The 20,289-nt window shown below is 47.1% G+C and overlaps 1 protein-coding gene across 3 annotated transcripts in view; it reads right to left on the bottom strand.

The window, feature by feature from the left end:
• The window catches only part of GOLGA3 (golgin A3), a 41,863-nt gene that overhangs the window by 18,207 nt on the left and 3,367 nt on the right, over positions 1-20,289 (bottom strand). For 2 of the 3 annotated variants that reach the window (XM_072722521.1, XM_025988239.2), the window contains exons 2-9: positions 17,805-18,091; positions 14,847-15,005; positions 11,757-11,869; positions 8,126-8,784; positions 7,625-7,736; positions 5,656-5,962; positions 3,065-3,267; positions 247-384 (exon numbers count right to left, since the gene is read on the bottom strand). In XM_072722521.1, coding sequence (XP_072578622.1) covers positions 247-384; positions 3,065-3,267; positions 5,656-5,962; positions 7,625-7,736; positions 8,126-8,784; positions 11,757-11,869; positions 14,847-15,005; positions 17,805-17,913 — 1,800 coding nt within the window. In that variant the 5' untranslated portion in view covers positions 17,914-18,091. Of the gene's footprint in view, positions 1-246; positions 385-3,064; positions 3,268-5,655; positions 5,963-7,624; positions 7,737-8,125; positions 8,785-11,756; positions 11,870-14,726; positions 15,006-17,804; positions 18,092-20,289 lie in introns of all 3 variants that reach the window. The other variant, XM_072722520.1, reaches the window with a different exon arrangement.

Below are 20,289 nucleotides of genomic sequence, written 5' to 3'. Positions count from 1 at the left end.
GGACATAAGTCAGAACTGCAGTTCAGATCAGACAGAGGAGCTTCCAGTGAACCTCAGGTTGGAATCCCCAACTGTAAATCACTGCCACTTGTCCAAAAGATTTGAAGAGGCATTCGAATATATACAGAGAATGCCAATGTTTACGTACATGTGTTTGTAAACTATCCTAACCCTGACCAGTGTCAAAACAGAGCCCTAAGCCCAGGACACTACCACACAGCAGTCCCAGGACAGTGCAGCTCTCACCTCAATGCCCTGGAGCTGGACTGCAATGCGCTCCTTCTCCTTGATGGATCTGTGCTGGGTTTCCGTCAGTTGGTGGGACAGGGACACATTCTCAAGTTTCAGGTGTTCCAGGAGGCCTGCCTGGGTCATCTGTCCAACCTTCAGAGAAAAGTTCCACAAGGTAGAATGTGGCCAGGTTTCACATGCAAGTGCAGATCCGCCTACCCCTGAGGCCATGAGGGTGAGGGTCCCTACCCAGCGATGGCCCCCTAGGGAAGCTGCTCCCCAGGACCCTGCCACACAGGGCACACTGCCCACCTTCCTGTCACCCACCCTGATACCTGGGCCACCTGGGCCATGTGTGCCTGAGAGGGACAGGCTGGCAGCCCAGAGATCAATGGTCCATCCCTCCCAAGACTAAGCATTTTGTAGCAAGAGCTACACAAAAGTTCCCATCGAAGGTATACATGTGAGCTCTCAAAGGTGAGGAGCCTCTTCCGGTAAAGAGGCTTCTGTCTGCTTCTGGGACAGCAGGGGCTGTAATCTGCCCCCAAGATGACCTAATACATCTTATTTCCCGGCCCTCTCAGTGTGTGACTGAGATACTCACCAGACTGACCCCAGCCATTCCCAGAAAGCAATCCAGCCCAGGGTCAGACCTCAGCCATCACAGACAGGCCTCCTCTGACCCCACTGTTCCTTACATACCACAACCAGCCCCAAGAGGAGGCTCAGGAAAGAGAAGCCTGAGGGCAGATGGGTCTGTGATTGGACTTTCCTGCACATCATTTCCAGATCTAATGTGAACACTTCTTGACTTGTGAGTTGCCATATGTGACCAGAAGCTGTGAACTTTGTAGTCTACATAGAAGCTACCCAGAGGGGAAAAAAAAAAAAAAAAAAAGCTACCCAGAGCAGGAGAAAGCCCCATTTGCAGGGATTGTGTTCTAAGGCAATGGAAGAAAAAAAGACCACCCTGCTCTGTCCTGCCTCTTGAACGAGTTACCAGGAAATGAGGAAGTGTCTTCATTACTCTATTCAGGAATGCTGATTCTGGGATCCAGAGGTATCTGAGAAAAGCAGTTATGGCTCTCAGATTCCACTGCCTGGTGCCTTTCCTCCACTTCTATCATAAATGCAGCTTCTTTAAATATTTTATGCCTTGTATAAATGCACTGTTGCTTTAAGCTTTCATTAACTTGCACAGCAATTTCTAAGTATGCTGTAAGGATAAATGTTTATCTGTATGGTCCTTTGGCTTAAAACATATATAACAGAAATTTAACAGTATTTCTACTTTGTGTATTTGTACACTTTAAGATTTTTTTTTTTTTATTTCTTAAAAAGAGCTTTCGGTGGAGTTAATATTTTACATCTTCTATGTAAGAAATAAAGTTTTAGGGACCCCTGGGTGGCTCAGCAGTTGGGCGCCTGCCTTCAGCTCAGGTCCTGATCCCAGTATCCAGGATCGGGTCCCACATCGGGCTCCCTGCGAGGGGCCTGCTTCTTCCTCTGTGTCTCTGCTTCTCCCTCTCAGTCTGTGTCTCTCATGAAAAAAAAATAAAGAGGGCAGCCCGGTGGCTCAGCAGTTTAGCACCGCCTTCAGCCCCAGGGCCTGATCCTGGAGACCCGGGATCGAGTTCTGCGTCGGGCTCCCTGCATGGAGCCTTCTTCTCCCTCTGCCTGTATCTCTGCCTCTCTCTCTCTGTGTGTCTCTCATGAATAAATAAGTAAAATCTGGGAAGGAAGGAAGGAAGGGAGGAAAGGAAGGGAGGGAAGGAAGGGAGGGAGGGAAGGAGGGAAGGAAGGAAGGAAGGAAGGAAGGAAGGAAGGAAGGAAGGAAGGAAGTTAGTTTTTTTTTTTTAAGATTTTGTTTATTTATTCATGAGAGACACAGAAAGAGAGAGAGAGAGGCAGAGATACAGGCAGAGGGAGAGGCACGCTCCATGCAGGGAGCCTGACGCAGGACTCGACCCCGGGTCTCCAGGATCAGGCCCTGGGCTGAAGGCGGCGCTAAACTGCTGAGCCACCCAGGCTGCCCAAGAAATAAAGTTTTAAATAACTTATAATATTTTTATCTGGACAAAAAAAGGAAAGGGAGAGAAAACAAAACACGCATAACTAAATTCAAAAAGGAAGAGAAGAGACTGACCGAGGCACCATTCGGCACCCTCTTGATCTAATTAGTCCAAAGCATCAAGATGTTGAGCAAAGTGCACTTTAGCTCCTTGCCTACTATCCCGAGCACCCCTGGAGCACAGCAGGTCCAGAGGGAGAGGCCTCAGGGAGAAGCGCAGGTGTTACCCATGGGCCTGGACAGACACAAGCTCCCCAGCTACTTGTGAGGATCAGAGGCTGACATGCCTGCACCCCCAACAAAATGCAGAGAAACAAGGGTGTTCATGTGGGAAAGCCGTGCTGACCAAGCAGGTGGAGCAAAGCTCCAACCAGGAAGCGGAAACTGGTCCCGGCCTATCAGAAATGACCCAGGAAGACAATGATCGGGGCTTGGGAGCCAGTGTGAAAGTCCTGAGACCCAGGCAGACGTGGGTCTGAGAGCTGGGTTCCAACAGTGATCAACACCCCCCCAGGGGGGGCTTGTCACAGCTATAGGCACAAGAGCTCCAAAGAGGGGATTTGAGAATTAAAAAGGTGCAAGCAGAAGCTCAAAGACTCATGTCAGAAGGCTGTGGAAGGTGGCTGCTCTGTAGGATGGGGTGTCAGCTTGATGAGTGGTCAATAGGTTTTTTAAAACCGTATCCGTAAAATCTAAAAACATAGAGACTTTTAAATTTAGGAAACAGGCACCTGCTCTACAGGAGACACACCAGAGCCATACCTGGATGTGGGCCATCTCACCCTGCAGTCTGACCCGGGCCTCCTGGGCCAGGGCGAGCTGCTGCTGGTACCACTGCCTGACATGCTGCAGAGATGAGATCTCAGCTTGGGACGCCTTCAGCTTGCTGCTCAGGGTCGTTCGTTCCAGTTGCACCTGCTGTAGCTGGTTCTGTAGGGCTGTCATCTGTTGCCGCAAGTCATGCACTGAAAGCAATCAAGTAGAGCGGCTCAGAGCACCTGCTGCACCAAGGAGAGCCTGGGGCTCTGCAAGCACACGTCAAGCAGAGTCAGTCTCTCAGCAGAGAGCGAGAAACAAAGCCACCTCTCATTCACACAGCAAAGGCAGGCACTGAACCACGGCTCCTGGGGGAAATACAGGGGTCAACTCATCAATCCAAGCCTCATATCATGTGACTTTATGTATAAAGGCATCTTATTTAATCTATGCTATTGATTCATCATCATTGAACTCACAGCCAACAGCCCCATAACTCAGACCTGAACGAAGCTCACCCAACACACATACTTCTTTCATAAGACACACTATAGAATTCTTGCACTAAGAGCACAAAACAGTATTAGAAGCTCATTTTAAACAGCATAACTACCTAAAAAGCATAAAGATGCAAGGGGGTGACACTAAACCCGTGGAGGGCACCTGCTCAGCGGGAAGGAGTATGCTAGGTGCATGCCCACCTTGCACAGAGTGCACCTGCGGGCAAGTGACTGAGTGTAGTACGGCTTTGGGGTTACAGACAAATTTGAGTGAGCTAGAGAGTTCACGGTTAGGTATCCACAGATCCTGAGATCAACTGTATGCCCACAAAGCCACTGGGGGTGCTACGGCTTTGGTCCTCAGATGGCCTGAATGGTCTCATGCTGCTGATTCCAAGAAAACACTCTGTTGTGCAGATATGGTCAACTCTTAACACTGATGAGGGCAGAGGGGAGGAAAGGAGGAGGCGGGAAGTCACAACAACCCAGATCACAGTACAAACTAAAATTGCCAAACATTCTAAAATTAAAATTATACTCAACATTTAAGAAAATGCTTATAAATAAATAAATAAATAAATAAAAGAAAGAAAGAAAGAAAGAAAAAGAAAGAAAGAAAGAAAGAAAGAAAGAAAGAAAGAAAGAAAGAAAAAGAAAACGCTTACCATTCTAAAGACCATTTCTAAAATTAACAAAGATGATAGTTTAAGAGGATCCCCAATCCCTTATCAGAAATTCTTGGGGCTACATGTGTTTCAGAGCTCAGAGTGGTGGCGTCCCCAGTCCAGACCGCAGCACACATGCCGTCAGCTCCGAGTGCAGGCCTTCACACCGCACTGCAGCCACATGTGAGTGTCGGGCAGCTCTCCGGCCAAACGAGCTCTGGTCAGGTCAGGCCTTCCAACCCAGGCTTAAAAATTATTTTAGTGCTCAGAACGTTTTGTATTTTATAATTTTCTTAAGGGTACTATGAAATGCTCAAAGACAAAAGTCTACAGTTGTGTTTCTTGGCAGAGTGCTTTCTTCTTTCTAAAGTATCTGTGACAGTGGTTTGTCACTTTTTCTTCTATGTCATCACATTTGAAACCTATCTCACAGCCTTGTGCGGTCCTACAGAGCCATGAGCTCTGCCGTCCTTACTGTTCTGCGAGGGGGCCTCATCTACCCGGCCTGCACTGGACGATCTGAGCCCTGGGCCAACCTTCAATCTCCCTGCCCCACGCTCCTGCCCATCTTCCTCCTGTCAGCCAGCACACAGATGTCGTGAGCAGGCAGCAGTCCTCTGGGCGCCTGGCAGAGTGTGCAGTATGTGCCCCAAGATGAGAAGACAGCGTGAAGAATGTGCCACAAGGATTGTCTATGCACAGCCTGCCACCAAATTGCCCTGACATTACTATTCCATAGGTGATGCCCACAGGGATCCAGCTACAGGAAAAAAATATATATCTTAAGGTAAGAAAAAAAAAAAGGTTTACTAATTTACAACAAAAGTGTTGCTTTCAAATATTTTAAATAGAAGGTGCCTGGGAAGCTCAATCAGTGAAATATCTGCCTTTGATTCAGGTCATGATCTCAGGGTCCTAGGGTCGAGCCCCACATCAGGCTCCTGGCTCAGTCTGCTTCTTCCTCTGCCCCTCCCCCTGCTTGCATGCACACTTTCTTTCTCAACCAAATTAATAAGTAAATCTAAATACATAAATAACAAAGTATTTTAAATAGAAACTGCAATTCTGAGGAATCAGCAGGCAGCTTTAGTCCAGAACAACAACAGATTTGGAAGTCAGAGTAAGTGGAAACATTACCACCAATGATCAAGGGTCCAAAGTCCATTTCTAAGACCTAAGCCATTCTCCTTTGTTGCATGTGCAAAAACACACAGAATTCCACACACTCAACCAAAAACATTACTTAATTTAGAGAAGCGGACAACTTGTATATAAAACTGGCAGGGAATACAACCTCTCCCAGCATATTAATATAACAACAGGTCAGGACCCAGAGCAGATGAGATGAACCCCAACCCCGAACTGGGCCACAGCTTGCTGGAAACCTTTGCAAGATTAATGAACAGAAATGCAATGGCTGGGGACAGCTCACCTGTGTTGTCCTTACTGAGGATGTTTCTCTGCATCTCTTCTACTTTGGCCATGAGTCTTTGGTACTGCTCTTCTGCCACCTGTAGATCGCTGTTGGACGACGCCAGACTGGCATTCTTGGCTTCTAGCATGTTCTGCAGGTCATTCATTGCTCGCTCCAGGTCCCAGCAAGACTGCTTCAAGGTGTCCACCTCTGAACTGAGCGAGTCCTGCTTCTGCTGGCTGTTGTGGCTGTGTTCCACCTGGGCCTGCAGCCTCGTATTCAGAGCGGCGAGCTGCGCCTGTAGCTCTGCCTTCTCTTTAAGTGCCTGGAAACATCCCCAATCAGAAATTGGCTTTCAGAAAATGAGTCACTTTCACCCTGTGCATTAAGAGGGCCACAGAACGAACAAGTGAGACATAAAGGGGAAAGCACCATGTTTCCTAAGCTTTCAGCTGCTGACAGTTCCCCCAAAAGGAGGCAGGTTGTCCAAACAGCCAAAGGGGCAGGAGCAGTGACCACAGAGTCTGCCTACCTTCTGCACAGTAGCACCCGAGCTGTGCAAGCACCCGCTCCACCATAAAGTTGGAAAAATATTTGTTCAAAAATCAAGTGCATCAGTGTGCACATGTGCACACACACAAAGAACAAGCACCAGGAGTGCTGAGGAAACCCCACAACATGCCTACAGGGAAAGGTGACCTCCTCCTACACCAGAAGGCTTTGAGGGGCTCCAGCCAGGGCACTCACAGCACCACAGGGATGCAGTCTGTACGAAAGAGCAGAGAGTGAGAGGGGAGCTGGGGCCTCAACAAGCCCTAGGCCGCATGGCAGCAGAGAACATCCAAGAGATGACAGGGGAAGGACACCTACCCCTTCTGCCATCAGCACCTCCCTCCTTGGCAAAAACGAGTCTATCAGGAGTGTGGACAGGAATTCCAAAACACAAAGATGGGAAGACAGATGCACATCAACACACGTGAGAAGCAAATCAACATTGTGAAGACCAATGTCAAATTCAACAAACAGAAGAGCAAATACCCAAACAAATCGAGTTAACTGAGCATATGAAATGAGATTTTGCGATAAGTATAACTTGGGTTTTTACAGAGAGAACAGAATGGCTCACACCCGTCACAATTCACACAACTCAAGAGTAAATCAGCTTCCTAGGAGGAAAAGGTAAAGGAAGATAAAAGCAGGCAGAGTTTCCCACATCTTTCATGGGGTTGAATGTGCAGATAAAGCAAAAATGTGTCTGATGAGGTGACATTCTAAAGAGGAACAGTGAGAAAATCATAGACTTCCAAAATTCACCTTGAATTCTCAGTAACCACCTCCTCCGTGGACACATTTATGCACACAGAAGGTCAGCCTGTGTCCCAGGACCACATCATGCAAAAACCACATCAGGCACGAGGGGCATGCCTGGCCGAGCAAGCTACTGCCACTGTGAGCCGCACTGCTGCGCCTGGTATGTGAGCACCCGCGCTACCACACCATCCTGTGCCTGTATGTGTCCCCTGCTCTCTACACCAAATGGAGAGAGTTGGATTCAACTGAACAGATCTACCCTGATTATCAAGAAGAAAACTGAAAATTAAGGGATGGAAATGGTTTTCAGGGATATGTTAAACAGATACAGCAAAATTCACATCAGGAAAAGCATAAGCCACAGCAAAATGTGTTAAAGGAACAAAGACAACAATTCTCAATTTTACCACTCCAGAAAAGTGAAATTCACCAAAAGGGCTATTAGGCATCTATCAGCAGAGCTAGGACCACAGATACAGGGGGAAACTGAGCCATGCGTGGTCAGACGGGATATGAGCGCACATCTTAGTGAGGCTGACATACACACAAAGGGAGAGGACACAGACACCATGGCTGCTGCTCCCAGACCTGTGCACAACTAACTGCACACAACCAAGAGGCGCCCACCCCCCTTTTACAGGCACGGCCCGCCAGCCAGCCCAAGAGCCTCTGGTACCTGACTAGCCTCTGCGGATAGTGCCTCCACCTGGCCTTCAAGCCTCATCTTGTCTTTAAGGGCCTGTAGCATGGCATCGTGGGTCTCGGCAGCAGAGCTCTCCAGGGATATGCTGGGGGAAGAGGGACAGAGCATGAGGCACCTGACGTCTCGGGATGCATACCACCCCCCTCCTCGCCTGTCCAGTGTCTCCAGGTCCCTCCCAGCACTGCTCCTCTACCCCACATGGTTTTAAATGAATAAAAGATTTAAGTGGAGCCCTAATGCTCTGACAAATCCTTCCAATAAACACCCCCATGCCACTGGAACGCCAGTCCCAGGAAGCACTGGTGAGGTTTTAGAGGCAGGTCTACACAAACACTGGAAAACAGCACATCCCGACAATGGAAATGGGTACTGATCGCCCATTTCTTATGAAGCAGCACTTGTGTGTCAGTGAACAGTTAAAGACCAAGCCCATCATCAGGAGAGGACAGGGGGCAGCTAGCAGACAGCACCCACCTGCTGCACATGCTGTCTGTCCGGCTCCGCGTCTCCCCGTTGACCTCCTGCCCCCGGTCTTGGTGCTCAGCGGCGGCAGCCTGGAGGACATCCGTGATGGAGGGGAACTGGCCCAGGGCACCAGCGGCAATCTCTTGGCCATTGACCACATAGGAGGCTTCTTGAGTGCCCACGGTGTTCATCAGAAGCCCGCACGTCCCGCGGGCAGAGACACTGCTGTGGGAGGAGCTGTCACTCTCATTCCCATCGGCCTCAGACATGTTGTCGCCCATCAGGGACACATTTTCCAGCTGGTCATCGGCCTCAGGACCCAGGCTCAGCTCAGACACCACTGACACCACGCTGCTTCGGTTCTGCTTCAGGGAGACCCTGGCAGAGTCCACAGTTGCAGCGTCTCCACCAGAACTCCCAGCACTGACGTCTTCAGTTTTATAATCAGCCAGAGACCGAATTTTGCTTGATTTGGAACTTTTTTTCCCCTTAGGGTGTGTCAGGAGCCCTAGGCTGCCCACCTTCGGGCCTCGAGGGACACTGGTGCGCAGGAAGGAATATTCCTTTGTCAGAGCCACAGCACTGGCCCGGGGCAGGGCTTCTGGGTTCAGCATGAGTTCGGGGTCAAGTGTGCTGGACAATCTCATTCTAGCTGCAGGCTGACTGGACTGAGAAAGCACAGAAATGACGCTGAAAGTGACACATAGCATTCAAACACTGCCACCCAGAATGGCAGAGAAGCTGCCCCATGCCACGGGTCCAAGCTCACGTCTTTCACCACTGTGCCTCAGCAACGTCCTAATGCTTCTACTAGAGCACGTTCCTCCCTCATGACCCTACTCTTACAAGGTTTTCCCAGCAATCCTCCCATATTCACTCTTCTCATCACACTTGAAAACGTTCAAGTAGTTTTATTTCTTTAAGTTGGCTTCACACCCAGCATGGAGCCTGACATGGGGCTCATCAATTTCATGATCCTAAGATCACAATCTGAGCGGAAACCAGGAGTCAGACGCTTAGAGGCGCCCCCTCGTTGCCTTTTCAAAATGACTTTTGGAGAAACAGCCAATCCTATGCTTTTTCCATAAAGCCAGTGCAATCATAACAAGTAAGGGGACAAAGTGGGGAAAGGGAAACCTCTCAAAATGATACTAGATGCGATGGGAAGAATAGATACGTAAAAATAGCTGGAAAAGGGTCAGGGTGCAGGGCAATGGACAGACTGGCTGGTGCAGATACCAGCATAGACCATAAAGCCACAGTACTTAGACTCATTGAAAAGTGAAAAGGACAAGACAGGTGGAAGACACGGAATGCGGCCCAGAAATCCGTTAAAGTACAGGTGGGGGGGACGCCTGGGTGGCTCAGCGGTTGGACGTCAGCCTTCGGCTTGGGGCATGATCCCAGGATCCGGGATCGAGTCCCACATTGGGTTCCTTGTGAGGAGCCTGTTTCTCCCTCTGCCTACATCTCTGCCTCTCTCTGTGTCTCTCATGAATAAATAAATAAAACCTTAAAAAAAATTAATTAAAAAAAAAGTACAGGTGGGTTTGCAGACACTAGAGGAGCTATACAACTCAGAGTGCAAGTGCTGATAGAGAAAGCAACATGAGGCAGCCAACTAGCCATCCACAAAGGGGCTCGCTCCCACTTCTCACTGGCATTCAGCACATTTCAAATGGGGTAGATTTTAAATATTTAAAAAACACATTTTAAAATACTTTTTAGGGTAGCCCTGGTGGCTCAGCTGTTTAGCGCCGCCTTCGGCCCAGGGCCTAATCCTAGAGACCTGGGATCAAGTCCCACATCAGGCTCCCTGCATGGAGCCTGCTTCTCCCTCTGCCTGTGTCTCTGCCTCTCTCTCTCTCTCTCTCTCATGAATAAACAAATAAAATCTTAAAAAAATAAAATAAATAAAATAAAATACTTTTTATACTACTTTATACTATTCATACAAGAAGAAAACATTGGTGAACTTACTTAGATTCCTCAAATGGGAGATCCTTTTGAAATATCAAGTAAACCTCAAAAGAAGTAACAGTAGAGATAGAAAATTTTAACTACAAATATTTAAAACTGATGTGCAGTGAAAAACATGGCAGAAAAGTAGTTAAAAGATATAATCAAACTGGGAAAAAATATTTGCAATAAATATTAAAAAGGAGTGATTTCCTATATATAGTAACATCTATGTAGCAAAAAGACAGGAGAAAAATGAGCAGACTGACAAAGACACAGAAACATGCGGCGCCTGGGTGGCTCAATCACTGAACATCCAACTCGTGGTTTTGGCTCAGATCATGATCTCAGGGTTGTGAGATTGAGCCCCACGTCAGGCTCCGTACTCAGCCCAGAGTCAGCTTGAGATTCTCTCCCTCTGCCCTTCCCCCACTAAAATAAATAAATAAATCTTTAAACAAAATACACATAAACCACTAACCCATATAAGGTATGAAGTGCTAGGAGACATTGTTGTTCTCACCTGTCACAGGACAAAAATCCAATTTTGGTTATTTTAATGCTCACAAGAATGACCGCACCAGCAGTCTCATAACTGCTAACTAGGATATCAACCAGTCCAGCTTATCCAGAATGCAACAAATACCAAACTAACAAACACATAAAACCTTTACCCAGTAATATGACATTCCAGGACTTGTCCACAAAAGCACATCAAGGCACAAAACATTTATTGCAGCACTGTTTGCAATTTCAAAAATTTGGAAACATCCAGGGGTACCTGGGTGGCTCAGTGGGTTAAGCATCTGCCTTTGGCTCAGGCTGGTGCTAGGATTGAGCCCCACATCAGGCTCCCTGCTCAATGGGGAGTCTGCTTCTCCAATCTCTCTCTCTCAAAGAAATAAATAAAATCTTTTTTTAAAAAAAAAGTTTAATTTTAATTTTTAATCCCTTTATTTTTTTGAAGATTTTATTTACTTATTCATGAGACACATAGAGAAAGAGGCAGAGACACAGGCAGAGGGAGAAGTAGGCTCCTTGTGAGGAGCCTGATGCAAGACTTGATCCCAGGATAATGGGATCACAACCTGAGCCAAAGGCAGGCGCTCAACCACTGAGCCACCCAGGTACCCCTTGAATCTCTTTAATTTGAAATTCTCAAGTCACAGAAAAGTTGCACAAAGTATGAAATGAACATTGAAACCCATTTGCATAAAGTCACTTGGTATGATTAAAAAGATTGCTTTTATTAGTATGTCAACAAAAGTTTCAAACCTAAATAAAACTGATTCTAGCAGATTGGATGGATGTACTCATTAAATCCACATAACATGGTACATATTCTAACATTGTAGTGTGTAGACCAGTCAGCACACACTACACCACTCATAAACAGCTGAAACCTAGAACTGACTGCTCACCTAGGTAGGGAGAAAAATTATACCCAAGAATTATACACAAATACTTGCAATCTCTGCCTTTCAAACGGTAGATCCAGGAATCAAATGTAATAGACACAAGGGAAGGCAGCCCCTATGGGGCAGGAGCCACAATCCTGCTTCAGAAGAGCAGGAACTGCAGAGAAATGATCTTCCCAGAGAAGCAAAGAGAGAGAAACCAAAAATTACTGCTTTCCACACACGAAGTTCCCCATTAACTTGTGCAAGACAGGGAGACTCACTCTTTCCTGCTGGCGCTTCACTCTGTACTGTTTGAGCTGTTCTTCCAGCCGTTTCCGAGCCTGAAGTCGGACCAGCTCCTCCTTCTCCAGGGGCAGGGAAGCCTCTATTGAACCTGTGGTGAGGAAATGACCATTTAAAAACTTATAAAGTGCCAGGGCACAGAGGACAAATCAGAACAGCATTGGCTGTTTTATATTCAGTTGCCAATTAAATTTGAGCTTCAAACAATGTCTCGCCTTTTCATTTGAAAGAGCTATTTCCTGATAGAGACAACTGCGAGCCTACCAGCCTGCCAGGAGAAGATCCACTGGCAAAGTACAGGGTCTGTGCTCATGCTACCAGCATGCCCTCCCTACAGGCATTCAGCTGGTAAACTGGACACGAGTCACCTGTGACTTGTAGCAACCAAAGAGGTGAATCTACAGTCAGTGCCACCGCCGAGCATTCAGAGGCTCCAGGACCCTCAGCTTCCACTTAGCTCCCTGTGTGCGCAGGATGTTGCATAGGAGCATGTGGAAAGTAGTGTCCATGGAACTGTGCCCAGGGACCACAAGCATGTGGTCAGGAGACACCAAATCTGCTCTCTTCACACAGTTACATCTGTGGATACAATCTGACCCATAGTTCATTTAAATTTCAAAGCAAATCAAAGGTAAGCAAACAAGCAGTACTCAGACGTTACTAAGGAAAAAACTGTTCACAGTGACCCATTCAGGACTCACCTCAAAGTGAAGGCCGAGCAGGAGCTGGTTACCTCAGTTTCCTGACAGAGGCGACTCCAGTCCAGGGACCATGCTCAAGGACAGGAGGGGAAATGACAACTTTTTGGCCAAAGCAGAATTTCAAATATCTTACAACCCCAATCTTCTATTTTTGAGTAATAAAAAGGCTGAACAGTGAGCAAAAGGTACGACAGCCACAGGATTCTCAAACACACAGCAGCTGTGCACCTGAGTTTGGCCGAGGGCACAGGCAGGGTCAGCTCTCTGCTGATGAGAGCAGGGAAATGTCATAGTGTAACCACTTTACAGACAGCACCATCTCTCAATGTGGACTCTGAGAAGATAAGCAGCTGTTGTTTTAAATAATCCCTGAAACCTGAGGGGCGCCTGGGTGGCTCCATTAAGCATCCAACTCTTGGTTTTGGCTCAGGTCACAATCTCAGGGTCGTGAGGTTAAGCCAGTAGAGAGCCTGCTAAGATTCTCATGCTCCCTCTGTTCCTCCCCCCACTTGCAAGCACACACTGCTCCCAAAATAAATAAAAATCTTAAAAAAATAATAATCCTTAACACCTGAGCAACTGCCAAGAACTTCACTAGGAAGTCACCAAGTCATTACCAATGTGTGTAGTGATCACTGAAAAGGCCTGGTTCTTTTCACAAGGCTAAGGGGTCCACATGGCCAACACCTAGGGGTACATGTCCCAAGTCAGCAGGCTCAGGGCTAAGTGAATGCTTGCCAAGGGGGGTCAGCAGGGGTTAGGACTCACAGATCCCTATAGTCAAGAATCCAGACTTTTACATGACAGCTCTGGACTTCAATGTTGATAGCTAAGGTTTATTTTTTTTTTTAAAGTAAGCTCTACACCCAATGTGAGGCTCTAACTCACAACCCCGAGATCAAGAGTCACATGCTCCACCAATGAGCCAGCCAGGCACCCCTAAATTTACAGAAATTTTAAAACACAATGCAGCCGTAGTAAAATAATGCCTGTAAAGAAAGGGGCAAGCAATCCAAAAGAAAAATGGGCCAAACAAACCAACAGACAATTCACAGAAAAGAATGCCTAAATGGCCAACAGGTAGAAGATGCCCAAATTATCAGAGAAGTGCAAGCTCCAAACTAGAGTACCAAAGCAGCATCATGGCACAGCCAGTAGGCTGGTGAAACTGGAAACAGCACCTATGGGCCAGAGGGAGCCTGTGCCTTCTCAGGGTCGTTAGTGGCATGGAGAGAGGGCTATACATGTCATTGCTTCTGAGAAATAGCCCACAGAAATTCCAGCACCCACACTGTGGACACCTGTGCCAAGGCACTCTCCGCAGCATTAGTCATACATGGACAAAGAGATGCAGGAACCCCTCACCCGCCCCCCGTCCCGGTCACGACAGGGGCTCCTGACCAGCCTGGAAAGAATGAATCTGGAGCTTTATCAGACAGCATGGGGCAATCTCCACATGACAACACTAAACAGGAAATATAGAATGTGATAATATAATCCTTTTTTTAAAATACAATGACCGAAGCCTGGCCATCTGCAGAGGCCTGGAAAGGATCATGTGAGAATGTGGCTTACTTGGAGGGGAGGGGAATGAGAGTCATGTGTGGTACGATCCCATTACATAAGATCACATAGGTGTGTGTATGACAAATGTGCTAGAGACAGGCCTCTAAGTTTCCAGGGCTCAAGGCTGCCAGTTTGTGACCCGTTCACCTCTGGGTCCCCACACTGATGAAAATAACTCAGAAAAAAAAGTTGTTAAGGTTTAACTCCCCACCGACTGCTTGCTCACCGTCCAGCATAAAAAAAAGACATGTCGCACAGTCCTTTAAACCCAGACCTAGGGATGCCTGAGGGGCTCAGTCAGTGACAGGTCTGCCTTTGGCTTAGATCATGATCCTGGGATCGAGGCCCAGGTCAGGCTCCCTGCAAAGCAGGCTCCCTCTCCCTCTGTGTGCTCTCACCTCACTCCAAATAAATAAAAATAAAATCTTTTTAAAAAATAATAAATAAATAAGCCCAGATCTTGAGTACCGTCCCAGGATCAACCATGAAGAAGTGTTACATTCTCTCTAAAAAGGAGCCACTTACTAAATGCACAACCCACCACAGTGATAAAACAGTGATGACAGAGGGACGGGCAGCAAGCCGGTCAGGGCACATGCCTCTGATGGTGGTGAGCAACAAGGAACATGGGAGGAGGGGCGAGGGAGAGTGGGGAAGAGCCCGGTGGGAACAGATGCTTACACAGTTGCGTTTCTTGCATAGGAAGACTGAGTCTGAGAGACTGCAAAGCTTCTTTTCTAACACTGCCCTCAGCACTAGTCCCCTGAGACTTCCTTAGGTTGTCATGGAAACCAGCCACACCTGGAGAGGCATCAGGACCCACTGGGCTTGTGGGGGTCCCAAGAGATGACGAAGGATCTGGGATTGGCAGCATCGGCCCATTCTGACAGGTGTCGACCTTGCTGGGAACATCCAGGTCTCCATCTCTGTCTGAAGCTCTGTGCACCTCGATACCAGCACCTGAAAAGACAGCATGCTAGGGGCATCATGGTTTTAACAACTACATCAAGTTCTTCAGACACGCAGCTAAAACAGGACAGAAGGGACTTGGGGTACGTGAGCATGCGCTATCTCCATGTCCTATGAGATCCTTCACTCTGGGAGAAGAGCAGGCCTCACTCTCCTCAAGTCAGTGGGAATCACACAAGTGGCTTGGCTGCTTATCTGTGGAATCATGGTCGTGGGATTTAAGTAGAAATGTTTTCTTCTCATTTAAAGGAGAGCAATGTGAAATCCTATGAAGGTCTGTTTTCAAAAAACAGCAAAAGAAAATAATTGCTACAAACATAGCTAACAACGTTCCTAACAGGAGCTGGAAACTGCTAACCAGAGCCATAGCCTCACACTGACATGGGGCAGTTCCAAAGTTGTTTCAAAGCATAAGTTTATCCTCCAAAATGAGAAATCTAAGGCAAAAAGGTACATTAGCTGATCCAAACAATTACACCAAAGCTGAGCACAGAGTCTGTGCTTCTGTCTGATGAACACTTGCTAGATAAAAACCCAAGTTTAGGGATCCCTGGGTGGCGCAGCGGTTTGGCGCCTGCCTTTGGCCCAGGGCGCGATCCTGGAGACCCGGGATCAAATCCCACATCGGGCTCCCGGTGCATGGAGCCTGCTTCTCCCTCTGCCTGTGTCTCTGCCTCTCTCTCTCTCTCTGTGACTATCATAAAAAAAAAAAACAAAAAACAAAAAAAAAACCCAAGTTTAACCAGTGATGACTATATACCCACATATCCAGCTCGGTTTCACCCACTAACATCATTATACACAGATTTGTCATACGCTAACAAAACCTACGTCAAAAACAAACAAACAACAAAACCTATTACCTTGTCAAAAGAAAAAAAAGACTTCTTATAATTAAGTGATTTTTACCTTCCCTGCCCCCTCACCCCAGTGGGGGAGCCAGTTGGCAGTCAAGAACCAAGATGGTGCCAGAGGGAGGAAGGGAAGGCCCAGGAATCTCTGGGTGTGGTTCCAGAAGTTCCCAAGTACGGAAAGGCCTTAGCCTCCCACAGGGATCCCATCACTGGGATCCCTTGACGTACCCAAGAGGCATCCAGGAAATTGCCCTTTGCCGAGCAAATTTAAATGGGTTTCTGACACTCAAAATGTGAGTTCCAACCAATACAGCAACTCACTGTCACGCTTCCCTGGGAGGAAAAAGAGAATACAAACGGGGCACCACAGACTCAAAGCTGGACTCAGCCCTGACCCAACCATCTGCTCCTCTGCAAACATCCCTTTGGCTCCATGTTGGGTGAGGAGGAAAGGGAGTCTGCATTTCAGATACAAGGTAATTGGGTCAATACCACTTTCTGATGGACTTAGAGATCTGAGAGAGTTTCTACATCTTCCCATTAACATAACAAAATAATTTTTTGAACATTATTTTCCCCATTTAAAAAATGTGAGAGATCCCTGGGTGGCTCAGCGGTTTAGCGCCTGCCTTTGGCCCAGGGCGCGATACTGGAGTCCCGGGATCGATCCCACGTCAGGCTCCTGGCATGGAGCCTGCTTCTCCCTCTGCCTGTGTCTCTGCCTCTCTCTCTCTCTCTGTGTGTCTATCATAAATAAATAAATAAATCTTTAAAAAATAAAAAAATAAAAAATAAAAATAAAAAATGTGAAAGAAGGCCCCCAAAACATTAAGACTATTGTTCCTGGGACGCCTGGGTGGCTCAGCGGTTGAACGTCTGCCTTTGGCCCAGGGCATGATCCTAGAGACCTGGGATCGAGTCCCACATCAGGCTCCCTGCATGGAGCCTGCTTCTCCCTCGGCCTATGTCTCTGCCTCTCTCTCTCCGTGTCTCTCATGAATAAATAAATAAAATCTTTAAAAAAAAAAAAAAAGATTATTGTTCCCAAACACAAGCCAAATTGTGGATAACAAGTAACAAAGATGACAATGATAAAATATGGCTCCTACCACTTCCCAGAGCATCTGAGTACTTGTGTTTTATGCACCATTTCTTTCAGTCTCACAACTACCCTAAGGCGTGTGCATCATTAATCTTCCATTTACACAAGAAGTAAAATGGGATCAAACAAGAACTTTGCTTCATCGTCTTAGTGACATTTAAGAGCTGAATCCTGCTGCTGAATCCTTGGTTTTGGGCACCTGCTTTTACCAACCTGCCTGGCACTGAAGGAGCAGTAATCAACCAAAACATTTTAGGTGCCTGAATATCACTTGCAAGAACAGAATGCAATTTCTGCTACAAACCAGTACGTATATACTCTACAACTTTCAAGCATACTACGACTTTCTGACCATCCCAAATAGCAAGGGGTATAAGAACCTAGTGAATTCACCCAATAGTTCTAATGCATGAATAAGCCATCAGCTAACATGGAAATGTGGTCCAATAATCCCTAGATCACTAGTGGATTGTTTCTGGATAGTTAGTGAAGTTAGTGAAACTTGGGCAACCAACCAACAAAAAAGGTAGGATGTTAGGCAGGGAAGAACGCTGTCAGTGAAGACTCACAGAAGCCTTAAAGGAAAGAAACATCGATGCTGCATCCTCCTGGAGCAGCACATGGGACAGCTCCTATCCTGTTTAACATGCACGGTACTTGATTTAAAGTTGATGTTAACTAAGAAAAAACACTCATCTGATTAGTAAAAACACACTCTAAACATAAAGTTCACTATGGTCTTAAACACCACAGTCTTGTTCCAAAGTGCAAGATGATCCACATCCTCCTATTTAAAGACAAAATATCAGCAGTGCAGAGTAACCAGTGACTTACACTGAGCTTTGTCCCATTGGTTAGGTGGCACCAGTGAGCCTGGGGGCTTGGGGAGGGCCTCCGGGTGAGCTGGGGTGCCACTGCTGGATCCAGCTGGCATTCTGTCCATGGTCAGAACGGCACAGGCTGAGCTGAGACTTAAGGGTCACAAGTAAGATGCTGGCAGGTTTGGTTTCGGCCATCAGCAGCAACCAAGAGCTTCTGGGAAGGGCTGTACTAGGCTTTCCATCTGGCGGAAATCTAGTCTCATAAGTGGCTTGAAATCAAACCAAGTAATATCATGGTACCTGATGGGGGGTAAAAAACAAAGTATTATGAAGTTTCATTTGTCAGATCTGAGTAATTCCAAGACTAACATCTGGCTCCCAATTCACTGCTACATAATAAACATATATGTAATCATTCAACAGATAACCCTTGAGTACCTACAATATCCCAGGTTTTTTGTTTTTTTTTTTTTTAATATCCCAGGTTTTGAGGATAAAATGCTGAACTAGCCATACCAGGACCCATTCCTGAAGGTGCTTAATGTCTGTACTGGTGCTGGCTCAGGGCCACCCCGCAAGGCCAGAGCACAGGGAGCCTCCTAGCAGAGGCAGGGTTCAGGAAGCTGTGGAACTGAGTTTCTTGTTAAGATTTAAGCAATTTGAGTGAAATAACCACATGTGGCCAGTGACTTATTACTGGACACTCAGGCCTAAGCACTCACAGGGCCACAAGAGCCAGCTCCCCTCCCAGGAGGCCTGACCTGATGGTGGAAGATGCAAGTACATGGAACATGGAAACTCTACACCATATAGGAAGAAGCATTGGGCGGTGGAGGTTGGGGGGGGTGGGGGTTGTTACACATGGAAATGTAGCCACCTGGGAATCAGGGTCCAGAGAAGGCATCTCACAGCAGGTGACCAGTCTCGTCTTTCTGCTTTTAGCCCATCCTGCTAGGCTAAGTTGTTGTTGTTGTTATTGTTGTTGTTGTTTTAAGATTTTTTTTTCAAAGATTTTATTTATTCATGAGAGAGAGACACACACACACAGAGGCAGAGACACAGGCAGAGGGAGAAGCAGGTTCCCCACAGGGAGCCTGATGCGGGACTCATCCCCAGACCTGGGATCACTCCTTGAGCCAAAGGCAGACAGACACTCAACCTAGGCGTCCCATTGCTAGGCTAGGGAGAACTTTGCCCAAAATCTGGCAACTGGTTGCCATTTTGGAAGTGCAACAAGCATGTTCATAATCTGTTCCTCATCACCAGGTAAACTGTGAGCCACCATCCTTCTGTAGAGATGTCAGCACCTACATCCCTTAAAGTAAGTTTCACGTTATCCTATATACTGTTCTGTGTTTCATGAGTCAGGACAAAAATTTACATAACTTCTTTCTCCAGCTTACAAATCCTATATAGACATCGCAGGTAAGAGCCTGAGCAGTGGCCCACAAGAGAAGAGGCTGATGATGCTGCTGACTCCACAACAGGAGGACGCGGGTGTGCCTCTTTATCTACAAGTCTCTCTTGCCATACCCCATGAACAGGCACCCACTGGTGACTGACATAACCTGGTCTACCCATGCATCGAGTGACTAGTGATGGCAGTGTGCCCTGTGTAAACCCAGGAGTGTCTAGCTTGCAGCTCTAATAATCCACACGTTCCACTCTGCTGTCTAGCACCTTACAGGCCAAAGTTGCAATGGTTCAGTAGTGGTGCTGATAAAACTATGAAAAGGTTGCATGTACCATCAGAGGTAAAACCAGCCCTATGGGTTATACTAGAAAGAACCATGGATAGCATGTGTGACAATAGGGGCAATTACAATCCCACCAGCTAACTGAAAAGCACTGGGTGCCAGCGTGGCTTATGCTGTCTCACTTATGTAAATATTTGAAGACTGAAACAATACCTAGATCACAGAAATGAAGGGAGTTACCGAGGCTGGCCAGAACATGATCCTGTCTGCAATGAGGTTGGGGAGGGGTAGGGGGAGACAAACAGGCTCTTGGGAGGTTCCCCATCTGTCCCCACACATCCCATGGAGCCCTCCAAAAATCACCATTTCACAGGGTCCCCGCTCCACAGAAAACCCCTTGGCTACTATAGATGGCTGATCCTATAGAGAAGATGCCCACAAAGCAAGACAAGGCACATGAGCAAAAGGACAGCCAGGCTGTCACCTTCTTGGCAAGCTTGCCACTTCAAGAACATGTGGCAACAAATAGAGTGGAACACGGAATCAACTGTCACTGCACAGGGCACACTGTATGTGCTGGTCATCCTGATATGTTCCTTAACAAGAGAAAATGTGGGCAGCCCAAGTGGCTCAGCGGTTTAGCACCACCTTCCGCCCAGGGAGTGATCCTGGAGACCCAGGATGGAGTCCCGCATCGGGCTCCCTGCATGGAGCCTGCTTCTCCCTCTGCCTGTGTCTCTGCCTCTCTCTCTCTCTCTGCATGTCTCTCATGAATAAATAAATAAATACGTCTTAAAAAAA

The sequence above is a fragment of the Vulpes vulpes genome, chromosome 10, assembly GCF_048418805.1.
Source record: "Vulpes vulpes isolate BD-2025 chromosome 10, VulVul3, whole genome shotgun sequence".
Taxonomy (NCBI): domain Eukaryota; kingdom Metazoa; phylum Chordata; class Mammalia; order Carnivora; family Canidae; genus Vulpes; species Vulpes vulpes.
Note: the sequence above shows the minus strand (reverse complement) of the source record. Positions and strands in the feature narration are given on the sequence as shown.